The 24,175-nt window shown below is 36.7% G+C and overlaps 1 protein-coding gene across 1 annotated transcript in view; it reads left to right on the top strand.

Moving 5' to 3' along the window:
• Positions 1–24,175, top strand: part of LOC131065016 (peptidyl-prolyl cis-trans isomerase CYP21-4) — a 94,144-nt gene that overhangs the window by 66,395 nt on the left and 3,574 nt on the right. The window contains exon 7 of the mRNA XM_057999384.2: positions 2,248–2,398. Within this exon, the coding sequence (XP_057855367.2) occupies positions 2,248–2,398 (151 nt within the window). The remainder of the gene's footprint in view (positions 1–2,247; positions 2,399–24,175) is intronic.

Consider the following 24,175-nt stretch of genomic DNA (forward strand, 5'->3'; position numbering starts at 1 on the left):
GGGAATTTAAATGGATTTTCTGAACCATGTGTCCCTAAGGCTAAAACATCCATACTTCTCAAAAAACTTCTATGGCATGTCTGTTCAATTTCAATCTCTTCACCCTCGTTACTGTTAGAGCTCATTTTCTTTTTTCTGGTTGAAATGTAAATGACAGCTGCAAGTGAAATCGTGGAACATGAACAAACTTAAAAACCCTCCTAAGTGATTGAAATTTTGACAAAAACAAAACAGTTGGAAAAGCAATTGTTAAAACATACAAAAAGATATGAACTTACCTCAACTGATGGAGAGTTGGTCTTCTTTTATCCTTTGGTCACCCCTGTTTCCTTCTTTCACTAGCATATCCTTCAGCTATGCATATGGACGCAAATGATTTTTTTTGTTTTGAATGTTTTGTTTTTGTTATAAGGTAAGTCTTTTATTTTTTATTATTTATGTTTTTTTTGTTTAAAAAAAGCACTTTTCCCTTGTGATGTAGGGGATGTCTAGATGTCCCTAGAATGGTTGGGGGACGTCTAGGCATTTCCTACCATCTCGTGGATGGGTAACCATCTTCGTATGTCTCCGGACGTTTTGGGGACATACCAAAAATGTTTCTAATTCTTTTTGCATTTTTAAGGACGAGTGGGGATGTCCGAGCTGCCCCTATGTTCTCCGAATGTTTCCACATCAGGACGGCCCAATTTTGGCCGAGTAGGCGTCCCCGGGTAACAAACAAAAAAATTCAATGTTCGAGTCTTGGTTTGTGCCATTGGGTATGAGGATATGTTCATGATCAAGTGACCAACATAAAAATGTGCAGGATTATATTTTGGAGTACCAAAAATTGGTCATACTTTTGGAGATAACATCGATGGGAAGCAAGAGTCAATTCTACATATAGGTGGTCTTTACCCACTATTGCAAAGGAATTAGTAATATTTGTTGTTAGGAAGGAGGGTGGATATTGGAAACATTTATCATAGAGTCAGAAGGAATGATTTTTAGCTCCTAAATAAATTAGGGAAACATTTCTTTCTTAATTTAAAACATATATATATTGAAAGCAAAAATAAAAAACTATGCATTAGGCCAAACTATATAAGCTGGCTTGGAGAAATAGTGTCAATTCTATTTATTATTATCTGGGAATTGTGTTCTGCTGAATATTTATCAAGATGAGAATTAGAATATTATTTAAAAAAACCCACAAGCATTTTGCTTCAGCTCTTATGGATTTCTGTATTTAATTGTTTTTGCAGTTTGCTTGGAGGGCATGTTTTAAATTTGTGACATTGGTCCATCAGATAACTCAAATTTGGAACAACAGTAATTTTGTAAATAGAAAGGGATTAAATATAGCATAGAACGGCAAAGTATGGTCGGAGTTCCATGTTGCCACCTTACATTTTGGTCAATTCTTAAACTTTTATTGAATTGCTGTGAGAGAGGATGGTTCCCATTTCAATGGTGGTGGCTTGGTATAGCAGCATTTTTTTGGGGTATCTATCCCCTTTGGTAGGGTTTTCTTGTCACAATGTATTCTCTTTGTTGAACCCATGTTGGTATGCTTTGCATGTAACACTGAACACCCAATGGGCTATACACTGGTTAGCCAGTATCTTAATGCCAAGTTAGAGGCTGTAAAAATTAAGTCTCTCAATTAATTGGCACTTGGTAGCAATTTGGATGGTATTATAACTGAAAGCAACTCCCCACTAGCTCAAAGATTGTATATGAGATATGGCCGAGGAGTCTAACTGTGGATTGCCCCTTAACACAAGTATTTCAAATATAATCCTTCAGACAGATACACTTAGACTACAGAACTTTACTATTATTGTTAATCACTATTCCTTTATGTCCGGTTATATATATGAGCAACCATCTTATTCCTTATGCATGTAGTCTTAATACAATATCAGGCTGCAACTCCAGGAATCACTGGATCTGGAGTTATCTATTTTGTACCATAGCACTAATAAGGTTCTTAGCTCATTGTCTAGTGAAGGACAATATGATACCATCTAAGTCAATATGGTTCTATTTATCAATCTATCTGATGAGATGTCCCAATTCTTGTCTATCAAAAAATAATCTGCCATTATATTTTGTGCAAAGGTTTAGACTTAATAAATACTACAGATTTGCTCAGAAACTTGTTTAAACAAGGTTGTGCATTTACTAGATTCTCTTAGTTTTATGGTTTCTATTTAATGTTTCTTACCTAATGGATTTATCTGGATCCATTGAAATCATAATCAGTCCAAAGCATGAAGCATTCATGCTGGGAACATCAAAGTCAGAAGACCGGGGAGATGGATTTGAGCTTTTCATCACAACGGCACCCATTCCAGATTTAAATGATAAACTGACTGTCTTTGGGCGTGTTATAAAAGGCGAAGATGTAGTTCAGGTATGCTATCTTGATCTAAATCATCCCATCTGATTTCTGAGATGAGATATTATACTCTGGGGACACATTCCTTTAAGTTAGGAAATCGTTCTTTATTATTTTTTTATAAATACTCCATAAATAGTAGCTAGTTATTGAAATTTTTTCAACTTCATTAGAAAATATTTTTAGTGTTAAGGCATTTTACCTGGAACATTTGACAGCAGTAAATATTCTGAAAAATCATGTAAACAGTAAAACTGTATAGAAGTTGATTTATTCATTTCTCCAATAGTTTGATAAGGGAGTAGTTCTTAATTGGATTCTTTATTGTATGTGTAGATTTCTATTCACCAGATTTGTAATTAATAAGTTACTAGCATTATTTCCTCTTCATGGTGTTTAGGCACCCAACATGTTTTTGTGACATTTTCTCTCCAATGATTTTGTTTCTTATAATTTAGGCAATTTTTTTCTGTTTTTGCCCATCATTGTTTTACTTATGGTATAGTTTATCTGTGAAACTTTATGAAAATGAGGAAATCATTATTTATTATTGATTTTATAAATGCTCCATAAATAGTATCTAGTATTTGAACTTTTTTGGGCTTCATAAGAAAATGTTTTTAAGTGTTAAGGCATTGTACTTGATACATTTGACAGCAGCAAAGATTCTGAAAAATCATGTAAAACTGTATAAAGAATGATTTATTAATTTCTCCAGTTATTTGATAAGAGATTAGTTCTTAATTGGATTCTTTATTGTATGTGTATAATTTCACTTACCAGATTTGTAATTCATGAATTCCTTGTATTATTTTATCTTCATGGTGTTAAGGCACCCAACATGTTTTTGTGACATTGTCTTTGCCCATTGTGGTTTTACTTATGTATAATTTATCTACGAAACTTTCATGTTTGTTTAATATTTGGAGGACATATGCAAATGATCCCTCTATAGTTCACATCTCTTGTTAATGTGGTTCTTCCAGTTGACACTGTCAACAATGAATCTTGATTTGTTATTGTTGTAAGCAATTACCATGGATTCTTTGCATACCAAATAGCAAGAGAAAATTCCTTGAGGAATTGAAGTGCACAAAAGTTACAAGGCTTGGTGGTATCAAATATCCTGCAGGAAATAGGTTGATATTGTGTATAAAATCGTCCCAGGTACCTATCTTCGTCTTGTCCATATCGGAATACCAGAACTATAAATATGAGACATTAGTTAATTATCTTAAAGTTATGTATCTCTGCAATGTAAGTCAACAACGTGTAAAGAAGAGAAACCATGAATTCCTTGCATGTCCAAATGGCAAGACAAAATTCTCGAGGAATCAAAGTGCACAAAAGTCACAAGGCTTGCTGGAATCAAATATCCTGCATGAAATAGTTTGCTGTTGTGTATGAGTATGAACCTGAGCTAGTTTCTTTCAAGTTATATCTCTGCAATTCAATGCAACAAAGTGTAACTAACTAAAATCAATGTTGATTTCAATAAGAGCCTATAGGCCATGGTTATAAGACCGAACAAACTTTTTTGACAGATTTCTGAATAAGTTTTTCCGTTCAGCATTATGCAGAACACATTTAGTGAATTGTAAGAGATGCTTTGATTAAGGTGAGAATAGTTTCATAGATTTGGTTGTTGATCCATTGTAAGTTATAAGAGGTTCATTAAAATTTGTGAAAAAATAATTGGTCAGTGTGAAATTAGTAGTCCTTTCCCACTATTTAGTGTCCCTGTCTCTGTTGTCTACCTGTGTAAAACACCATCGATTGATGCAATTTCCTTGCTGATTGATTCAATATTCCACATGTTGTTAAGTCATTTCTTGTTTGCGATATAATATTATCTTAAAAAATGGCCATTGATAGGTTCTTGGAGTATTAATTCTTCTTTCATGTGTTTTTTGTTATGTGAATAGCATTGCTGTTGCTTGTAGTAGACTAGCCATTTGTTCTGTACTTTAAAAACTTTATTCAGTAGTTTCTTGTGATGTCAATTCTGATTTTATGCTGCAGATTCGATTCATGGGCTGGTTTTCTGGGTCCATATTTTCTTTCATAGTATATTTGTTAATGAGGTTTCTACATCAGTGTCTTGTGAAAAAAATGCGTGTCATTTTTGTCCGTAATAAATGGAGATAATTATTTGGAAAGGATATGACTTGTTATCTGTAATATCCCACTAATTTTTTTGTTTGTTTTTAAGCCAATAACAATTCAACCACAACAAGTAACCCGTTAAGGTTAGATGAATAAACCAAATAACTGAAAGGGAACCCTTCCACCTTTTGTTCACTGAGAGCCCAGACTGGGAGGGTGAGAGCATACGGTGTTTCGGGGATCGTCAGCAAATATAATCAAACTGAAAATTACAATGCATGGGCGGCAAGCCAGCCCCTTCTGCTTATCCAGCAGGATAGAAAACAACACTTGGCGGTAAACCGACCAAGGGAAAATTACAAGGAAATGAAGCTCAATCACTCTACCGCGTATTTCAGCGAGAGGACATTACATTAAACAATCACTCTACCGCATATTTCAGCGGGAGGACCATAGCATTGAACTTATCACTCGACCACTTATTCAGCGGGAGGACATTACATTAAACCATCACTCTACCGCATATTTTAGTGGGAGGACTATTTATCAAAGAAAACTGAATTACAAAACTGAGAAGGCGGCAAGCCAGCCTCTTCCACTTATGCAGTGGGAATTACAAATAAAAGCAGATAGAATGGGATGCCTAGTACTACTGAAACAACCTTACAATATGGAGATGAGATGAGAAGATTAATTGCAGGTTTCTACACAATACTGTAATTTTTTGTTACACTGCTCTGCAGGCTGAAAGTACAGTTTCAGCAGCCCATGAAAACATGAAAATACTCATAACTCACTCAATTTTTACTCGAATTGATTCAAATCAAGCCCAATCCCACCGTACATCCAATACAATGATAACCAATCACAGCCACACCCCAAACAACCCTTTTTTAATTTTGCACGCATCCCAATGCAACCCAAAAAACCCACGCCTAGACTAGGAATTTCGATTTTGCATAATTAAATCAATACTCAAACAAACGTGCTAAAAACTTACAAACTTATTTTCCAGTGCTGGGAAGGAAGATAGGAATGATACCCATAACTGTCAGACGCTTCAGCAGAGAGATGTGAGCAAAAATGTGTTTCAGCCATAGGCAAAACCAGCAAGTCCAGAATCGTTGCAACACCAAGATGTCTATGGCAAAGCTCTGAAAACGATAGAAGAATACAAGGCATAGCTAGGTACTGTATTTCAAGTACGCAACCGGGTAGCACTAGGGAGACGCACTCCGAAGCCTCAAGTTCTGTCGCCAATCCGGCAGCATAACATTACAGATTTTCAAGATGATCCAAATGGAAACCCAAGCCTCATATTTATAATTTCATTCATCAAATTCAAATGACATCCCTCCAAATTCCACGCTTGCATTTGAATTTCATTTCCACTTACATGTGGACCCAAGTGTAGCGCCCATTCTCCTAAGTCAAAACTCACGCAAAATTTCAACATTGGGACTAGGATGATCTCGCCATACCTCCACTTGAGAATTAATTCTAAAAAAAGATGCAAAAATAAGGTGAATTTGCTAGGCAAAATGTAGATCAAGACTCCCTTTAGCAAAATGCGCCTCCTTTAGTCTTCACAAGCATCAACTCCACCACCTTAAGTCTTCAACACTTGAGGAAAATTTGCTCCAAATAGGCTAGCTTTCGCACTTCTTCTTTGCCCTCCAAATCGCACTTGAAATAATGAGTGAATGATTTGAATAATGAACAAACACACCCAAATATATAGAGCGCTCACCATTTTACCTCCCCATAGGCCGACTTGATAAAATAGGCTCTGAAATAAATAAAATTGAAAAAAAGAAGAGGCCGACTTGATAAAATATAAAAAAAATGATACCTCAAGCGCTCCATCTTTTTTAATTTTAATTTTCAAATGCATCAATTAATAAGAAAAATCGATTTTCTAAGGCTCAAATTAATTATTAAATACCCATGCACCTTTATTAAATGCCAATTTAATTAAATTTAAAAAAAAAAAATATTTCGAAGTTTTTAGCGAACTTGGCATCTAATGCGATTTGGAGGATATTAACGCCCAAGCATGGTAAAAAATAACGAATGTCAATAACCTCGCTCTGGTCCCTTGGAGAGGGACAGGAGCGCTCTTGCATTTTAAGCCTTGCATTCCTTGCTTTCACGTTCAAAACCTCATCCTTGGCGTCCAAAATGGCATTTTTATTTGGAACTTTGAGTTTAATTCACTTGATCCTTAGAAGGAGCGTGCCTTAGAACATTTTCGCCCTGGTCCCTTGGTGAGAGACAGGAGCGATTTTCTACTTTTGTCCTTGATCTTTTAAATTGCCAATTCATGTTGTGGGGTAAGCAATGATCCCCATTGTTCATTCTATGCATGCTTAACTCGTTTCCTCAAGGCAAAATAGGCTCTCCCAAGATTTTCGCCCTGGTCCCTTGGAGATGGACAGGAGCGATTATTGTCTTTGGGTTGATTCCCTCCTTTGTGGTCTACTCAAGTTATATTCAACAGACAAAACACGCCTCCCTTGACCTCTTCAAATCGTAAAATCACTTTAATCTTGCAAGGATAATGCAAATTTTGAAATTCAAGCTCCGGTCCTTCAGCGAGGGACAAGAGCGAATTTTGCCCTCTAGGCCAAATCTTTTCACTTTTCATCTCGAAATTCCTTTGCTAGGGAAGATTTCACCTTACTTCATGCTATGAATAAAAATTAATGTCCAAAAAAGGTCTAAAATTGTGCATATAAAGAAAAGCGCTCTGGTTCTTCAGTGAGGGACAAGAGCACTTTTGACCTTCTAGGCAAAAACTTCATCATTTCATTGTTTTTAATCAAATCTGGATGCTCTATCACGTTCATTTCGTCCTCCACCATGCCTTTGATGTTCCAATTTGACCAAACAAGGTCAGGAATGACTCAAATAAGCCTTTTCGCCCTGGACCCTTGGTGAGGGACAGGAGTGCTTTGCCTTGGTCCCTTGGAGAGGGACAGGAGCGAAATTCGCTCTGGATCCTCAGCGAAGGACAGGAGCGAAATTTGACTTTTTGAACTCTCTATCAGGATAATTTTTATGGAATATAACATTTAAGTATAAGTCATTTATACTTTAAGTTATATTCCATATATACTTTCAGGATGTTTGAGAGTGGTTTCAGACCTCCAGGAGTTATATTGCAAAATCTAGTTTTTTGAGGTTTTTCAGTTTCCAGACTTAGTCAAATTTTAGGATCAGGACATTCCAGACTTGGCCAAATTTTCAGGATCAGGACTTCACTCTAGCAGGACCTGCTATCCTATTGATCTCCCCGACAGCACTCAAAAATGCAAAAGCCAACTAACAAAACCCTAAAAGACCTAAAAAAAACAAACCCTAAAAAGCAAAAAACAGGGTTCCCCATTTGCAATGGGGCGATGTGTGAAAACGTCACAACAGAACCCAAGCCTCATATTTATAACTTCATTCTTCAAATTCAAATGACATCCCTCCAAATTCCACGCTTGCATTTGAATTTCATTCCACTTACATGTGGACCCAAGTGTAGCGCCCATTCTCCTAAGTCAAAAATCACGCCCAAGGAAAGGGAGGACCCACGTTAAACACTTAGGCACATATTAGCGATGCAAAGTGAAATAATATCCCTTCTAAAATATTTCTCATTCCATAAAACAATTGAATTTCGCCAAATTTAGGATTAAATAGGCATTAATCCCAAATTTAATAAACCAGTAGCCAATAAATAGATTAATTAAATATTAACCTTAGGATAAGGAAATAATATTTAATTATGTTGCAAATGTCTCCCGCACTGATTATTATCACCACCAAGATGAAACTGAGCCCGGACGACCATAGACTGCTGCAGAATTCAGAACCCTGTCTACTGCCAGAAATAGAATTGTGCCACCCAGCCACTTACTAAAAATAGTAAGTCAAGAATTAATGCTCAAAAAAATATGATCATCGCGTCCGGAGGCAAAGCAAGGAGGGCTCAGTAGGACAGTGGCACCAGAATGGTCATTCCCTGACTTACTAAAAATAGTAAGTCCTCGTTTCATTGATGCTAGACCCTGATTATTCATTCCACCTAGCCTACGGGTCTCAGGAATAGGCTAATGGACCACTGAAAGAGCATCACTAAGAAGGGGACATTACATTATCTACCTGAACAAAATTGTTTTGCATGTTGGGCTGTAGTAGTACATTGTATTTAGTGATCGTTTCAATTTGTGTCAAATTATGGACTACTTAACCATGGAATAAAACTATTGTGGTTCAGGTAGCTAATTACTACTACTGTTAGCCCACATCCTCACTTCTTCCATAAATAAGCATAATCCCTGATTACATAGCTATCAATCATTTGGCATGATGTCAATGCCAATTCTCCTTAAGGAGATTTGTGTTACCTAAGAATGCATCTTTGGTCAAATTGGGTTGAAAATGTACCTTGCCACTCCCAAAATTGGATTTTTTTTAGAAACATCGTAGAGATGTTTAATTTTTTTCGGAAACGCCATGAAATGTTTGGGGACGGCTAGGGGATGCCTAGTGCCCCTCACCTATCCTAGGGATGGCTAGTCATCCTTTAAACCCAGTGAAAATGAAAAAAAAATGCAATTTAAGAAATAAAATACATCAATAATAAAAAATAAGGGGGCCTCACACCCCTTTGAACAAAACCTAAACCTAAAAAACAACATTATAACATCCAAAACCAAAAAATGAGCTTATTTGTCATTTGTGTTGTTTTGCAAAGTGAAGAGAAAAATGAAGAGGAGCACAACTGTGAGCGAAAGAAGGAAGAGAGGTGAGTAAAAGTCAAAAGAAGATCAAGTCTCCATCATTTGAGGTAATTTCATTAATTTTTTATTTATTTTTGATCAATGAAACTCAGCCTAAGGGGGCTGCACCTATATATTAGATTCAAAAGAGTTTACATATTGTATTTCTCTCCATACTAGATCGTCAAGCGGCTGAGCCATGGCATTCCAAACCACCTACTACAACCTACTGAGCCACCCTATGGCCGCTTACCCCTATACTTCTGATTGTATCATTCTATGCCATAGACCATACACAAATTACATATACTTCTACAAAAAAGTATTCTAGCCATTATAGATTACATAGAATTTTTCCCAAAAAACCAAAATCACACAACTGAACCATCATAACTCACTTGACACCATCGCTCAGGGCTTTATCACCTTTCTTCTCAACCGAATGCTTTTTGCATGACTTCCAGGGGCAATTCAACCCACACTCACTAATCAGCGGTCACAAGTAAATCTTCCATACCCTCATTTGCGTCCGACTCCTCTTCCATCATTTGAATTTCTTCTGCGTCTGCATGCTCAAGATTCTCCTCTTTCATGAACGCCTTCAACCACCCCAATCCCTCCACCGACATCAGACCTAGAATACGCTTTAGAAACAATACCCCCTTTGTTGCTGTGGTCTTGAACTTTGGCATCTCCAATGGGTCCATCACAAAGATGAGCAAAAACCGCTTTATAGTGCATCCACTTTGTCGAACCATACAGTAGTCCCTTGACAGAGGGATTCCTGCACCAGGCTCCACATTGTTGAGAACGGATTGACACTAGGAACATGGTTGAGATATCAAAGTTAACTCTGTATCGATGGTCTGACTTTAGGAAATGCTCCCCTCACACCATTTTAACAACATGGACAACCAACTCGTAGCTTCTCTTAAACACTCTAAGCATCCTTTGTTTTGTCACTTGACCCAAAAATGCCATCTACTGCTTGTCACAAATTAGCCTTATCTAAGTGTCCATCATGTCTCCACCAGATATTTCTATGAAGTGTGGCAATTTGCATGAGCCTTGAAATAGCCGAGTTTATTAACTACATGCTTATGTCTTGAACCTCCCAACGTCTCCATTGTCAAGACATAAATGCTCATATCTCATCACAACTTGATCACCAAATTTTATCATTTTCGTATTGTCCTTCCCTTGCCACTTGCCATTGCTGCAAATCTCAACATTACCTTGCAATCATTAGGATTGCGTCATCGGCACAATGCCCGTTTGTCGCTTTCTTAGCCAACTCATTTGCCATGCCATTAACTTTTGTATACCCGTGGCTAACTTTTTTATTCATCGAACTCGAGTGATTTACCGATAGGTAGTAGCCATTTCCTAATCACCAATTTGGTGTGTCTAATGGAGTTTATTGTAAGGAGCAAGTTTCCCTCCAAGTGGATACAATCCATTTTCTGCTCCCAAGCATATTACAGAACCATGAGGGCTGCCTAGAATTCGGCCTCATTGTTTGTTCCCTTTTCTAGATACTTAGATTTTGACATGATGATTCTTCCTTGATGGTCCGAGAGTATGCATCCTGCTCCACACACCCTTGGGTTGCACCTAGATACTCCATCAAAGTTCACCTTGAACCAATCCTCTTCTAGCTCTTTCCAAATGGCTTCCTTTTTGGGATCAACAACAAGATAAACGCGTTGAGCCCCATTAGCAGGGGAATTTCATTATTTTTTTATCTATTTTTACAAATTCTTTTGCATTTTTTTTTGTTTTTGTCAAAAATTTCAAATACTTAATAAAACAAACAATGAGCACTAGTAGCAGCAATGAGGGTCAACAAATTGAAATTCAACAAGAATACCATGGTGATGGAGGTTATTCAAGGAGTGTGATTGTTTCAAACAATCCATTTCAATGTCCTAACCTCTTGAAATATTATGCAAAGGGGCCATTTAAACCCAAATGAAAACTTCTACAATTTGCAAACAAATAAATTCAGAGTACACAGGAGTTTACTGTTATTGCATTTCATTGTTTTTTAGTAATAGTATGGGAGCTCTTTAATCTCTGTCATGTTGTGATGTGGAGAAAATAGAGAGCTAAAGAGATTAGGGGTGAGAGCGAGCAATAAAATGTTGGGGAAGTCCGCTTTATTTTGCAACTATTTGGTTGCAGTTTGTAGATCATTGTGTGTTCCTTGATACTAGATAGCTTTGTTGACATGAGCCACACCAACCATGGTAGTGATGTTGGTGGACTTTTTGATGCTTTTGTTGGTACCAAACTAGACATTGGTCATTTAGTGGGAGTCCTAGGGAGGTATGTGTGTCATTGGACTGAAGTCCAAAGGTTTTTAGTTATTTTGCATATCTATGTGTACATCATTGTAGAGTATGAAAAAAACCACCACAAAAGATTAAAACCCTTTGGAGGATTTGAGTCTCGAATCGCCACTTTGGACAAACCTTCAAGTAACTGCGACCTTCGACTTTGTCCATTACTTAGCTAAATATCAGTTTTAACCAAGCATATAAATTAACTAAACTAATTGGACACCAGAAACCAAAAACATAGTACATAGAGGTCACTCGGCCAGTTCAGTGAGCTCTTTGTCCAGGACAAATTCACGGGTTGAGGACGACAATGTGGTGCGCTAGTGTCCTGTATGAATAGAAAACCATAATTGCCTTAAAGAAACACATAACGTCTTGTGTAACATTTGGGCATTAAAATGTACAAAAATATAAATACACAAGTATAAAACTATTCAAGCTATCGAAGCCCCAACAAGATCAAAATCTCTCTTTATTTGCACCTACACATAGATGATCAAAGCAAAAATGTTGGGTGGTTGTTTTAAGAGTTTTGCCTAAATCAAACCCCTGTTTTGGTGTTCTCACCCTCATGGACAACCTTAGACAAGATGATGGAAAAATAGACATAAACCAAAGGAAAACAATAATATGTTGATAAAATTGAGATAGTATGTGAAATATAAAATCCCAAGGAGTTACTTCCCTCAAAACAAGGAGCAAGATTGCTTGCTGGAGTGATGAAGAAGAAGAACAAATTGTAAGATGATAGAGCCTTGCAAGACGTCATTGTGATAGCGATAATGTTGGAATAACGAGATAGTGAAAAGCGTTGAGAGTGGAAGAATGCAAATATGGAGTTTTGATAGTGCAAAGGAGAGTAATCTAGACTGAAGTTCAAAGAATTTCAGAAGATGGAAATGGAGGCAAAATGAGAGTGTTTAAGCAATAGCCATCAACCCTTGACGTCGATACAGGTTGGTAGAGGCACTGCATTGTCGAAATTCAGCAAGTGTAATGCCCCAACGGCTAGCACAATTGTGGATATTTGCGGGACAATAGCACAACCTGCATATGTCCTAGTGGAATCTGAACCCAATAGTCGAGGAGTCAGTTATGCAAGGTGGTGATGGGTATTTCAGATTGGGAATATGGTTTAGGATGCATAACTATCTTCTTTACTACAACTAAAGGGAAAACTCATGTAATGTGAAATTACATAGGATGCAATTTATGACATTACAATCACCAATAGAGATAGAATTTGTCCAAGATAATGTATATGTGAGGGCTTGAGATTTTAATATGGGCTGGATATGTAGATAGTTAGATGGGTATATTTACCTTGATTGTGCAGTTAGTTGGATGTGTGTGCGATTTTGGTTAATAGTAGGATACGGTTGTGATCTATGTGACAATTAGAGTGTCACCATTGTGGTAGATTTGATTACTCTTTGTGTGTAGTTAGTGTGTATTGATGTGTAGTTTTAGTTGTAGTTGCTTGGTGATTTTTGTCAGCACAAAGAAGTTTAGACAATGTAGTGTGGCTATATGGATCATCTATTAGATGCTAGAGTTCATTTTTTGGATTCTTACACAATGTATACCACAAGTGAGAGAATGTTGGGAAAGTTTGTACACCTTGTATAATAATATAATTATTTTTTTGTGGGAAAGTGTTGTACACCTTGAATAATGATGTGTGTACTTGTGGACACTTGTAAGTTGTATGAGACATTAGACATGTATTTAATGTGGGTGGCATAATGGGCAAATACCTATGTTACCTCGAGTTTTTGGGATGGGGACGACAGGGGATAGTGGGACGACTTTTTGGGACGACAATTTTTTTTGCCAATTTTGGGGATGGCGGAGGGACGGCAATATAAAATATATGGAAAATTTAAACTATATATGGAAATTGTAAATGTTCATATGAAAAATAGATAAAGCATGTATATATACATTATATTCATTTTAAAACATGGATAAAGCATGTATATGTACATTATAGAACCCTAACATACCACATTTGTGTTTAGAATTCATTGCCAATACTCAATATGCATTCATAATTTAGAATTCATTGTCAATACTCAATATGAATTCAGAATTCAAAATTCATTATTAATAATCAATACACATTCATAATTGAAAATTCATTATCAATATGCCAGCACTTGTTTGCATGTAGTTCATTGTTTCTTTCTGGTTGGAGGATATTTTGATAGTATTCCATTACTATTATAACCTACAACCACTTCTTTATGCACTACCAAGTTTTGGGTGTTTGTGAAAATCATTACCAAGCTGTTATTTATATATTTCTGAGTGCTTTTGGCTATGATTCAGACCTGTTTACCTTTCATATTAGTGAAAAGTCTAATATTGCAGACCTGGAACCACTTTTTAACACACTACCGAGTTTTGAGTGTTAGAGAAATTTATTACCAATCTGCTGCTCATTATTTCTAAATGTTTTTGGAAGAAATTCAGACATGTTTACCCGTCATATTAGTGAAAATCCAGTTTCACAGACCTATAATAAAATTATAAAATGTTTTTTTAGAGCATTTGTGTCTTTTTTTTAAAAATGTGTTGGGAAAAGGGGGACGGTTGGCCATCCCCAGTATGGTTATTGAAAATCCAGTTTTACAGACCTTTAATAAAATTAGAAAATGCTTTTTTAGAGCATTTGTGTCTTTTTTTTTCAAATGTGTTGGGAAAAGGGGGACGATTGGGGATGGGGGGATGTCCCCTTTGAGAATCATTGCCGTCCCCAAGTTTCCAGGACCTTTCCTTTAATTTTTGCAATTTTGTGGAGGGTCCTCAGGATAGGGACAAGAAATTTAGGCCCGAGGATGCGTCCCTGGGTAACATAGGTAAATACTTTACTATTGGGGGTCATAGTTTAGTGAACACATGACTTTGGGCTTATGATTTATGTAAACCACTTATTGGTTTTGTGCAAACTTGGCTAATAAGAGCAAGTGCGTGGTAGTGGTATGAGTATGTGGCTGTGCATATGTGGGGACAAGAAAACATGGAATGTGTGTCTACATCATCCTCATTTACTTCATCACTTGGAGGAGTACGATTGAGTTTCTTATTGCATTCAATTCTTGTATGGAGAAACTTTGTGAATGTATTGTAATTCTATTCTTGACATAGACACACACACACACACATTAAATTAATTTATTCTGTTTTATAGTCCATGATATTGGGCGATTTTTGGGTCTATAGATGGCTTATAGTATATGAGACTCCCTATACTCCCAGTATGTAGGAGGCACCTAACTGTGCTTCAAATACAAGGTGTACGTACCTTGCCCCTTGTTGAATTTGAACTTGTGACCTCTCTTTCAAGAGTACAAGTTCTCCACCTTTAGGCCACCTAATTGAGTTTTGTGGTACTTTGAAGGCTAGTTGTTTCCCAAAGTACATGTAGTGTTATCTGTGTGTATGCTTTGTTATTCTTTTGCATTATGGATTCTAGATAATATTTTTAGCATGATTTCTCTTGGAAAGGTTTTGTAGGAATTAACAAACACTTCTCGAAATTCGTAACACTAGTGATAACTAACTTCAATCCAGGAAGGCATGACAAAAAATTCAAAAACAACAAAATCCAACTCCAAATCAAATCCATTTTTGGGAAGAACAGGCCAAATGTTGCTAGAATGCAAACCTTTTACCTTTTAACAAACATAGTTGAAATTTAATTGTCAATAACTGACACAAATCCATAGATTCTGACATGGAAGAACTGAACCTCCATGGAGGTGATCATTAACATAATTAGAAAGTCACCATGCAAGAGCTGTAGATGCCTCTCCATTCTCAAGTCTTCGAGTAGAAAACCGTTGTGCTCCACTGTAAACATCAATGCAAACATACATAAAACATTGAAGACAAGCTCTGCTCTAGTAGTAGGCATGAAGGAAGCCATGCTACGTACCAAAGGTGCTTAGTCTACAATCCATACCCACAGCTTCCTCTCTACTCATAAACTGAGAGGACATACTCTTACACGTTCAGGTGTAAATGTATGAGAGCTTGAGGCATGGGAAATTGAGAAGAATGGAAAAATAGAGCCTTAAAACAATATCCTTTTTTCGGTTTAAATACTGTTTGTTAGTTTGGATTTGCATGCATTGTAATAATGTATGTGATTTCTATCATGTAGCATGCATGTTTAAGCATTTTCTTTTGATCGGTAAATAATATAATATATTTGTAATAAACTATCAAATAAATACAACTGCTTAACAATTTCATTTTCTTCAAACACCATCTAACATACCAGACTTATAGATTTAAACCTCCTAAATGAAAAGATTGTCCATAGTAAGATAGTCGATCAAGCCAAGTTCTGCCTACTATCACTGAACATTTAACAAAGAACCTTACCAAACTAAAGCTTCATAATATTAAAAGAGGATACTAAAATATCCTATAGAAAATCAAATCATTGGCTTCTTATGACTCAACCAGTAATCCTCCTTTTTGAACACGCTCTTTTTATTCTTCTTTGACTCTCTAGTCTCAGCACCTTTGCTAACTGCTCTCTGCGTATTAAGTAGTCCTTGATATAATCACAACCCACCTGCGCCTCCTCCCTACGAGCCTCCCAATCCATATATGCTCCCCAAATCAAGAAAGGTCTCAGTGGTGGGATGAATTCTGCAAAGTGGATCCATTTACCACTTGTGGACACAAAACCTTCCCTTGGCCTGGCAATGATCATGAAAGTCTGCAGTTTGAATTTCCATTTCTCCTTAACACACTCCCTCATTATCCACTTGACGTCTTCCTTCGTCCCCAACTCCAACCCCCCTAGGTGAGGAACATAGAAACCAAGTTTGCATTGGTTCTATATTGGAATTCTGATTCCATATATTCCTTCCCCAACAGAATGTCCTTCATCTGCATAAATTTTGGATCCTCAATTTTGAAGAACATTCCACATTCTTTCTTTGGATATGGCTCCTAAAAAGGTCAGTTGTTGTTTGGTTGTAGTGAGCATACAGTTTGCCTCCATTGCCACAACTGCACCCCAGATTCCTAAAACCTTAACACTCAAACACTTGCAGGTTATATATCCACTTGCCTCGCCCCAAAAACTTTGTCCCTCCGCGTTCAAACTTGCAGTTTTATTCAAAATGACTTGGAGGATTCACTTAAAAAACCTCTGTGTCTGCCATGGGAGTCGTGCCAACTACCCACACTACCTTAAATGAACACACATATCAACCATCAATGTTGGTTGAGGTTCGCACCAACGTGCATAAACTTTGGCATTGGTGATGTACTCGCCCTTGAAGGCCTGCCATATCATCCTATACTGCCACCCTCAACCACCTCCTTGATCGTTTGTCCTCTACGTAGGCCTTCCCACCATCTCACCTCTTGTTCATTTAAGGCACACCCCCAATTAGAGAGATAGTCCGCCTCCCAGTTACCTTCTCTCCGTGTATGAGAGACTTTAAAATCTTGAAAGGTGACAAGTATTTGCACAATGATGGTGATGAATTTTTTAAGCTTCTAACTCTGAGCTTCCCCTTTCGAGATGGTATCAACCACAATCTTCGAATCTCATTCCAGATGAAGTTTAGAAATCGATAATCTGCTTGCCAAAATGATTGCAAGGAGCTCTGCTTGACCCTCCACTTCATTATTAGTTTTGTCATTCAATTTTTGTGCTCCCATTGCCAATACTTCTCCATTGTCATTTCTAGCAATGCAACCTACACCCGAGGGCCTTGTGCTTCCTTTTGAAGCCTCGTCAAAATTGATCTTTATCCATCCTTCTTCCGGTTTCATCCATCTCACACTTTCCTTTGAGCTCTGAGGAGGATCAACCCTTGAAAACCCATTAATAGGCCATGCACGTTTAAGCATTATGATAAAAACAAGTAATCATATGTTTTATTTGGTTTATAGTATGTAGCATGTGTAACATCCGATGTTTTTGTTTTGTTGAAATTCTCATCACCATGAACTTGCCCTAGAGTAAATCTTACTGGCTGGGTGATAGGAGAGTTATATATTAAATATACAAACAAATGTGGGTCAATGTACAAAGGCCGCTATATATCTATTTTTAATTAGTTATCCTACATCATTTAGTTTATTTGGTGTGGATAAGACATCTATTATTGTGCAACTTACTGTAAGACATATAACATGGTCTCTTGCATAAATTAGTATGAAAAATTATAGTTTGCAGATTGAGTGAGTACGTCTGTGAAAACTTGCCACCTAGAAACCCTAGCGAGCGGCCTGGCTAAGAAAACTCACCGAAAAAACGTCTGCAACTCGTTGGGAACTTGACACACACTCGCCGAAAACTCAAGCAGAGATTGTATGTGGGAAAATGCGAAATTTTTGAAGCAATTTTGACACTTTTGGACGTGATTTTCAGCATTAAAACCTAACCCGACTCCAACGAACTTCACTGCAATTTTTTGTGATTCAAGAGCAGTGACATCGATCAAGAAAATTTGGAAAAATTTAACATTTTTCTCCGTGTTTTCATTGCATTTTTCATTTTGTTTATCATCTCTAGTTTTTACATTTGTTCATCATGTTTCTTTTTGGAATGCCTGCCAAGAATACCCTAGAGAAACTAACCCAACTAGTCATTTGACTAGATAATTTAGAGAGATTTTTTTATTTAAAGATGCAACATTACATTACATGATCACATAAAGCCAAAAAGAAATACATACATTGAATTAATACAATCACATAATCTTAAGTGCACAAGCGGAATTAACTTATAACATTAAACTTCATTCCCTAAGGTATCTTAATGTCATTACTTAGATACAACAAAAGTATAGATATGTGCAGTTAACAATAGTGCATGTTATTTTCCTACTTAAGCTAATGTCTTAAATTACACACAGCATAGGAATATATTCATTTTAAACCATAGAACTATAATCATGAAATATGACATATCTAACACTCCTAAGATATTAAGTCCATTTTAATACACCAACATCAAATGTTCCTAGGCTAATAATTCTAACATACAAGATAATCCACACATCCCTAAAATATAGCCGACACCAATTTCCCTTAGAATGAACCACATGAAATCACCATTTCTTTACATAGTACATCTCATACAAGGTTTACATTTCAAATATACATTATCCAACACAAATAGAATGTCATGATTCACTAATTACATGAATGATATCCAAATTACATATTACAAAGATATTTCTTGAACATGTAGAATAGATCACATCTACTCCATGAATCTATAGCACAAGAACTGAAGAGAAGTAGAAGCATCCATCATGCACATGAACATCCAACAAGGAATCCCAATGGAAGAAGCCATCAAACCACCCGAGCATGTGGAACCAAAAAGGTTCACCCCCGTGCTCCGGAGAATGACATAAGTCTCCACACACACTCTAGACCTAGGCCGGCACCTACACAACCATGGGAGCATAAACATATACTAAAACAAAACATAAAGAAAGACTAAACATCACAAGACATAGGCTTAACCACAAAAAATAAACTCACCAAAGGCTTCTCACAACACTGATGTTAAGGCCCTAGGACACACATAGGGGAAAGTGTCATGACATTGCATCAACAAGGGTATTCCTGGCAGTCTCTCACTAGACCCCGGCACCCAAGTGAGACCCATGTGTAACTGACTCATCCTTTCATGAAGACAAGGAAGAACGGTCATGCCATCAAGCCTTCCCATACTTATCTTGAGCTTGAATTAGCACTCTAGGCCATGAGCGGGGCACACAATTATCTTGTTAATGTGAGATCTACCCAAACCCCTAAATTCATTAATTAAGATTATCAGTGGATTAAGGAAACTCCCAATGAGATCTCTTGGCAGCCACTTAGGGCCCCGAAACCCTAAGGAATAACCAAAACCTAAAATCCGCCTCAGATTCTAAACACAACATCATTTCTCAAAACATCCTTGCTAAGCCATTTTTGCATTTTGAAAGGTAGCTGGTATTTTCTGAAGGAGATCGATCACAAAGTGCCAAAGGGGTGAATATAACTTGCACAAAGAAGATTTAGTCATCTAAGTATTTTAACTGTTTCTTTTGTTTTTTCAACTAGTTTTTTCAAGTTTAGAAAAAAAACTTTTTTTTGAAATAAGAAACAAAGTTTTTTATAATGCTTGTTTTGAATTTTTATTAGTTTATACATATTGTTGGGTTGCACTTATTTATTTATTTTTTAATTTAAAATTCTATTATAATTTCCTATACCAGCAAGTTGCAATCTATTTGGAATCGCCACTAGTTCAAGTTCAGTGGGTATTGAGATAAACAATTTAAATATGATCAAGCATCTTCTCTATGGAAATGTGTTACGATGCTTGATAACTTCCAAGAGGTAGGTCTTTTATTTGGAATTGTAATAAGTGAGGAGTCCACTTTAAGAACTCATATAGTCATGTGGAAGCTCACTTATGTGCTATAAGTGGGTGTGGGATTAGAATATGTGAAGGCCGAAATAAGAAGGGGTTGCTAAAAGAAAATATTATGGTCTTCATTACAGAACAAGAAGAAGCTGATGTTGTGAGTGAGATAGCAAACTTAAAATCTCATTCTTTGGCGAGGAAAACATCAATGAAGATGCCTGCTGATTCAGTAATGGCCTCCCAACATCCTTTCTTGGAGATGCACTCTACCCAAGATCCCTCTCATTCCCACAAAGAAGGCTCATTGGCTAAGGCATTTCAAAATGAATCAAGAGACATTACAAAGTAAATGTTGGACGTTGCATTTATGCCAATAGCTTCCTTTCAACTTGATGAGATCACCATTTTGGTAGGAAATGGTGATGACAATCAGTAACACACATTCTAATTTTACAAGCCTTGGGTATGAAAAGTTGTTCACCACCTTATTGGTAAAAGGATTTTTTAGGAGAAATATCACTCAAACCAATTAGGGATTCTTGGATTGAAATAGAAGTGTATTATTTCCGATGAATGGAAAAATTGCAAAGACCAACCTTTAATAAATGTTATTGCACTGTCCCCCAAAGGGAGGGGTAATGTTGTTGAAGGTGATTGATTGTGAGGGGAAAAGAAAGGATGCAAAATTTATTTCTAAAGTCCTCATTGAGTCCACAAAGATGATGGGTCTTGAAAATGTTGTCCAAGCCATTTTTGACAATACAAAAAATTGCAGGTTGTAGGTGCTTTGGTTGAAGAAAGGTATGCACACATTATATGGACACCATGTATTGTAAACTTCCTTAACTTGGTGATGCAAGCTATTAGCACTCAAATAGAGTGGGTGAAAGCTATATACATTGCAGGTGAGGAGATCCAAATGTTTGTGACAAACCATCATATGTCACAAGGCATTTTTAGGACTTTCTCAAATTTGAAATTGTTGAATGTAAATTTAGTTTTTTTAAAAATTTAAATAATGTCATATTTACTTATGTTTTAATGTGTTATTAACTCATTCTTTACACAACATTAGGTTTTTGGGATCGGGTTTGCGCCACTCATAATTTTTTTGAGATGACTTTGGAAGTGCAAGAGACATTGGGAATCATGGTTATTAGCCACCAACAGAGTATATTTGGAAGCAATCAAATTTAGAGAGGGCCCAAAAGGTCAAGTCATTGATCCTAGATGACAATTGGCAGGCTTGTGTCAACTATGTCTTGAGTTTCATCAGTCCTATCATGAGTATGATTAGGTTTGGTAATATAGATTAACCATGTTTGGGGAAAATCTATGATGGAATTGACTCCATGATAGGAAAAAAGAGGTCATAATAGCACATGAAGAGAACGCTCGAAGAAACATTTTTCTGAAGTGTGAAAAAAATCGTTCGTCATTGCTAGAACAAGATGAACACACCATTGCATCTCCTTGCATATGCATTATCCCCCAAATACTATCACATAGAGATACTTCTTTGGGAGAACAACACCATATAGAGACAGTCAAGTTGCTAATGAGTACAAGTTGGCATATGGAAGAATCTTTTCAGATCCAAAAGCGATGGATAATATTAGAAAAGAGTTTGGTAGGTTCATCTCAAGATGAGATCATGGTATTTGTGCTCTTTGAGACCAATACAAGGAAGATGCTTGTACATGGTAGTACTTCCATGGACAAGATTATTTGTCACAAGTAAGCATTTTTTATTTTTTTATTTTCTAGTATTTGTAGACTTTATTCTTACCATTATGTTATTTCTTTTGCATTTTTGGTTTTTAAGTTATGTTGGTTTTACCTCCAATTTCAACAAGTTGCAAGTCCTTTGGCTTAATGGAATTGGAGTATGTACTCCTTTATCCACTTAGTGAAGTGTAACTGGTTGGCCGCAAAAAAAGTAGAAGACTTGATTTATATCCATTCCAACTTGCATCTCCTATCACATAATCAATATGAGTACAAGGAATGGGCAACAAAGCATTGGTATATAGCCCCAGAGCGTACCAACTTGGATGCACCTATTGTAAAGCTTGCTAGGGTCAATATAGATGATGACAAGGCTCTTACACATGATATACCTAGTGGGGGTGGCACTTCATTTGTGTGTGATTCGAATGATGTTGAACCAAACGATGACTTCGATTGAGATCTGGTGCAGGAGCATCTGGGTGGACTACCAGTCAGCACCAACCAAAAATATTGTTGGTTTGTTTTCTTCCAATTTTGGTTTGTTATGGTTCTTATTGTAACAGTCTGCAACAAGTGGATTCTCGTGATGTAGATTAAGCAAAGTGAACCCAGAACAAGGCTGCAGAACTGTTTGAGAAAATGCCTCACATGGTAATGGGACCACATTTTTTTGATTTGACTAATTGGATTTTATGCATCCAATCTTTGTCGGTAATTGCAAAATGAATGCCAATTCGAAACCATTCAATTGTAACAGGGTAATGGTGAAAAATGGCTGCCATGATATTTGTTTTATGTTGCAATTAGAAGGTCAGCTTTTGGTTTGGTCCCTAGCAAGATTAAGGTTCTGATATATGCTCGAGGATCCGACTTTAAATAAGCAGGTTGAAATGCATTTGATAGTTTGCAGAGATAAGCCTGGTGAATTCACAATGACATGGGGCCAAATTCTCATAAATTTTTGATATCAAGGCTCAACACTCTTGAGGTCTGCCTCTAGCACCCACACAGCCTGTTTGGAGCAGGTAAAGGATATGAACAAAGTGAATTGTCACGATCAAGCAAATGCTATTGACTAGTGTAAAAGTCAAACCCCTCAACCTTGGAAGAGCCACAGTGTGTGGAAGACTGGAAACAGGGAATGAGAATCCCTCAAAACATAATAACTATTATTAGTGCCGCAGGTGAATGTGGGTGTATAGAAACAGTTGATTCAGCCAAAGGAATAGCAGGGGTCATCGATTCAATTGACCAAGTTGACCTAAGAAGACAGTGGATGTTCCAGGCAGTGCATTAATAAATTAAAGTTAGCAAATTATTCAAAGAATCTCAATCAATGAAGGTGGGGAGTCACTTAACAAATGAAAATGAGAAACCGATGAGTTTTCACTATCCTCTGCCAGCAATGAATACTAATATAAGTGTGTTGAACAATAGTAGAGGGGGCAGAGGGGGTGAAAAGCAGCACAAGAGGGAAGGAGAGCTGGGTGCAGCAGGGAAGAATTTGGGCAAGATGAATGTGCAGAAAATCTATATAGAGGAGCTCTCTGCATATATAGAGAGGCCATTGAAGGGCCATGTTTGTTAATAAATGTTGCAATATTTGAATAAAACCATATTTTTTGTTGTAGAATAAGAATTTTGAAAACAGAGTCTCTCTGTTTCTGTTTGGTATTTGTTAAGTTTTGATTTTGAGAGTTGAGGTTTGTTGACTTGCATCAAGATCCTTTAGATGAAGATTGAAGACAATTATACAAATTTTTGATTGTATATATATATGACATAATATTGAAATTCTGAATTTGGGGGATGATCCCACAACGCAGCAGTTAACTGCGAGCCTCCTACATGGAAGGTCTTGGGTTCAAGTCTACTCGAGTGGTTCTTAGCTCCAGGGAAACGCTAAAAATACCACTTCGGCTGTGACTTGTCAAAAAAAAAAAAAAATTGAAATTCTGAATTATTATTATTATTATACAGCTGTAACCAAACATAGTGTACCTGAGACTTTTGTTTTGCCATTCCAGCATACTAGAATCCCATACCTGTATCTGATCTCGTACCAGAACCGACAACTTGTAGTTATTAATTAAGTGATACGGAATTGCAGCAACTAGATTTGGCATTGTTTAGCAAAAATGGTGAAGTGAAAAGCACATGGGTGCCTAGAAATTGAATGTTATATCTATTATTGACATGTCAATTGTACTAACTGATACATTATCCTTGGTATATAATGCTGAATAATCAAAATTATATATTCAATTAGATAATAAGAATTCAACAAAAAAGGCAGGACAGATGTTTAACAAGTCATACAAGGGTGGAGGCAAAAATGAAGCATCTTTGTTGTAATCTTGTTGCTTTTAAGCACCACTACCACACATTCAGTATGTAACCAATTTATTCAACTCTAACGACCCTTACATTTTTATTT

The sequence above is a fragment of the Cryptomeria japonica genome, chromosome 1, assembly GCF_030272615.1.
Source record: "Cryptomeria japonica chromosome 1, Sugi_1.0, whole genome shotgun sequence".
NCBI classification, from domain to species: Eukaryota; Viridiplantae; Streptophyta; class Pinopsida; order Cupressales; family Cupressaceae; genus Cryptomeria; species Cryptomeria japonica.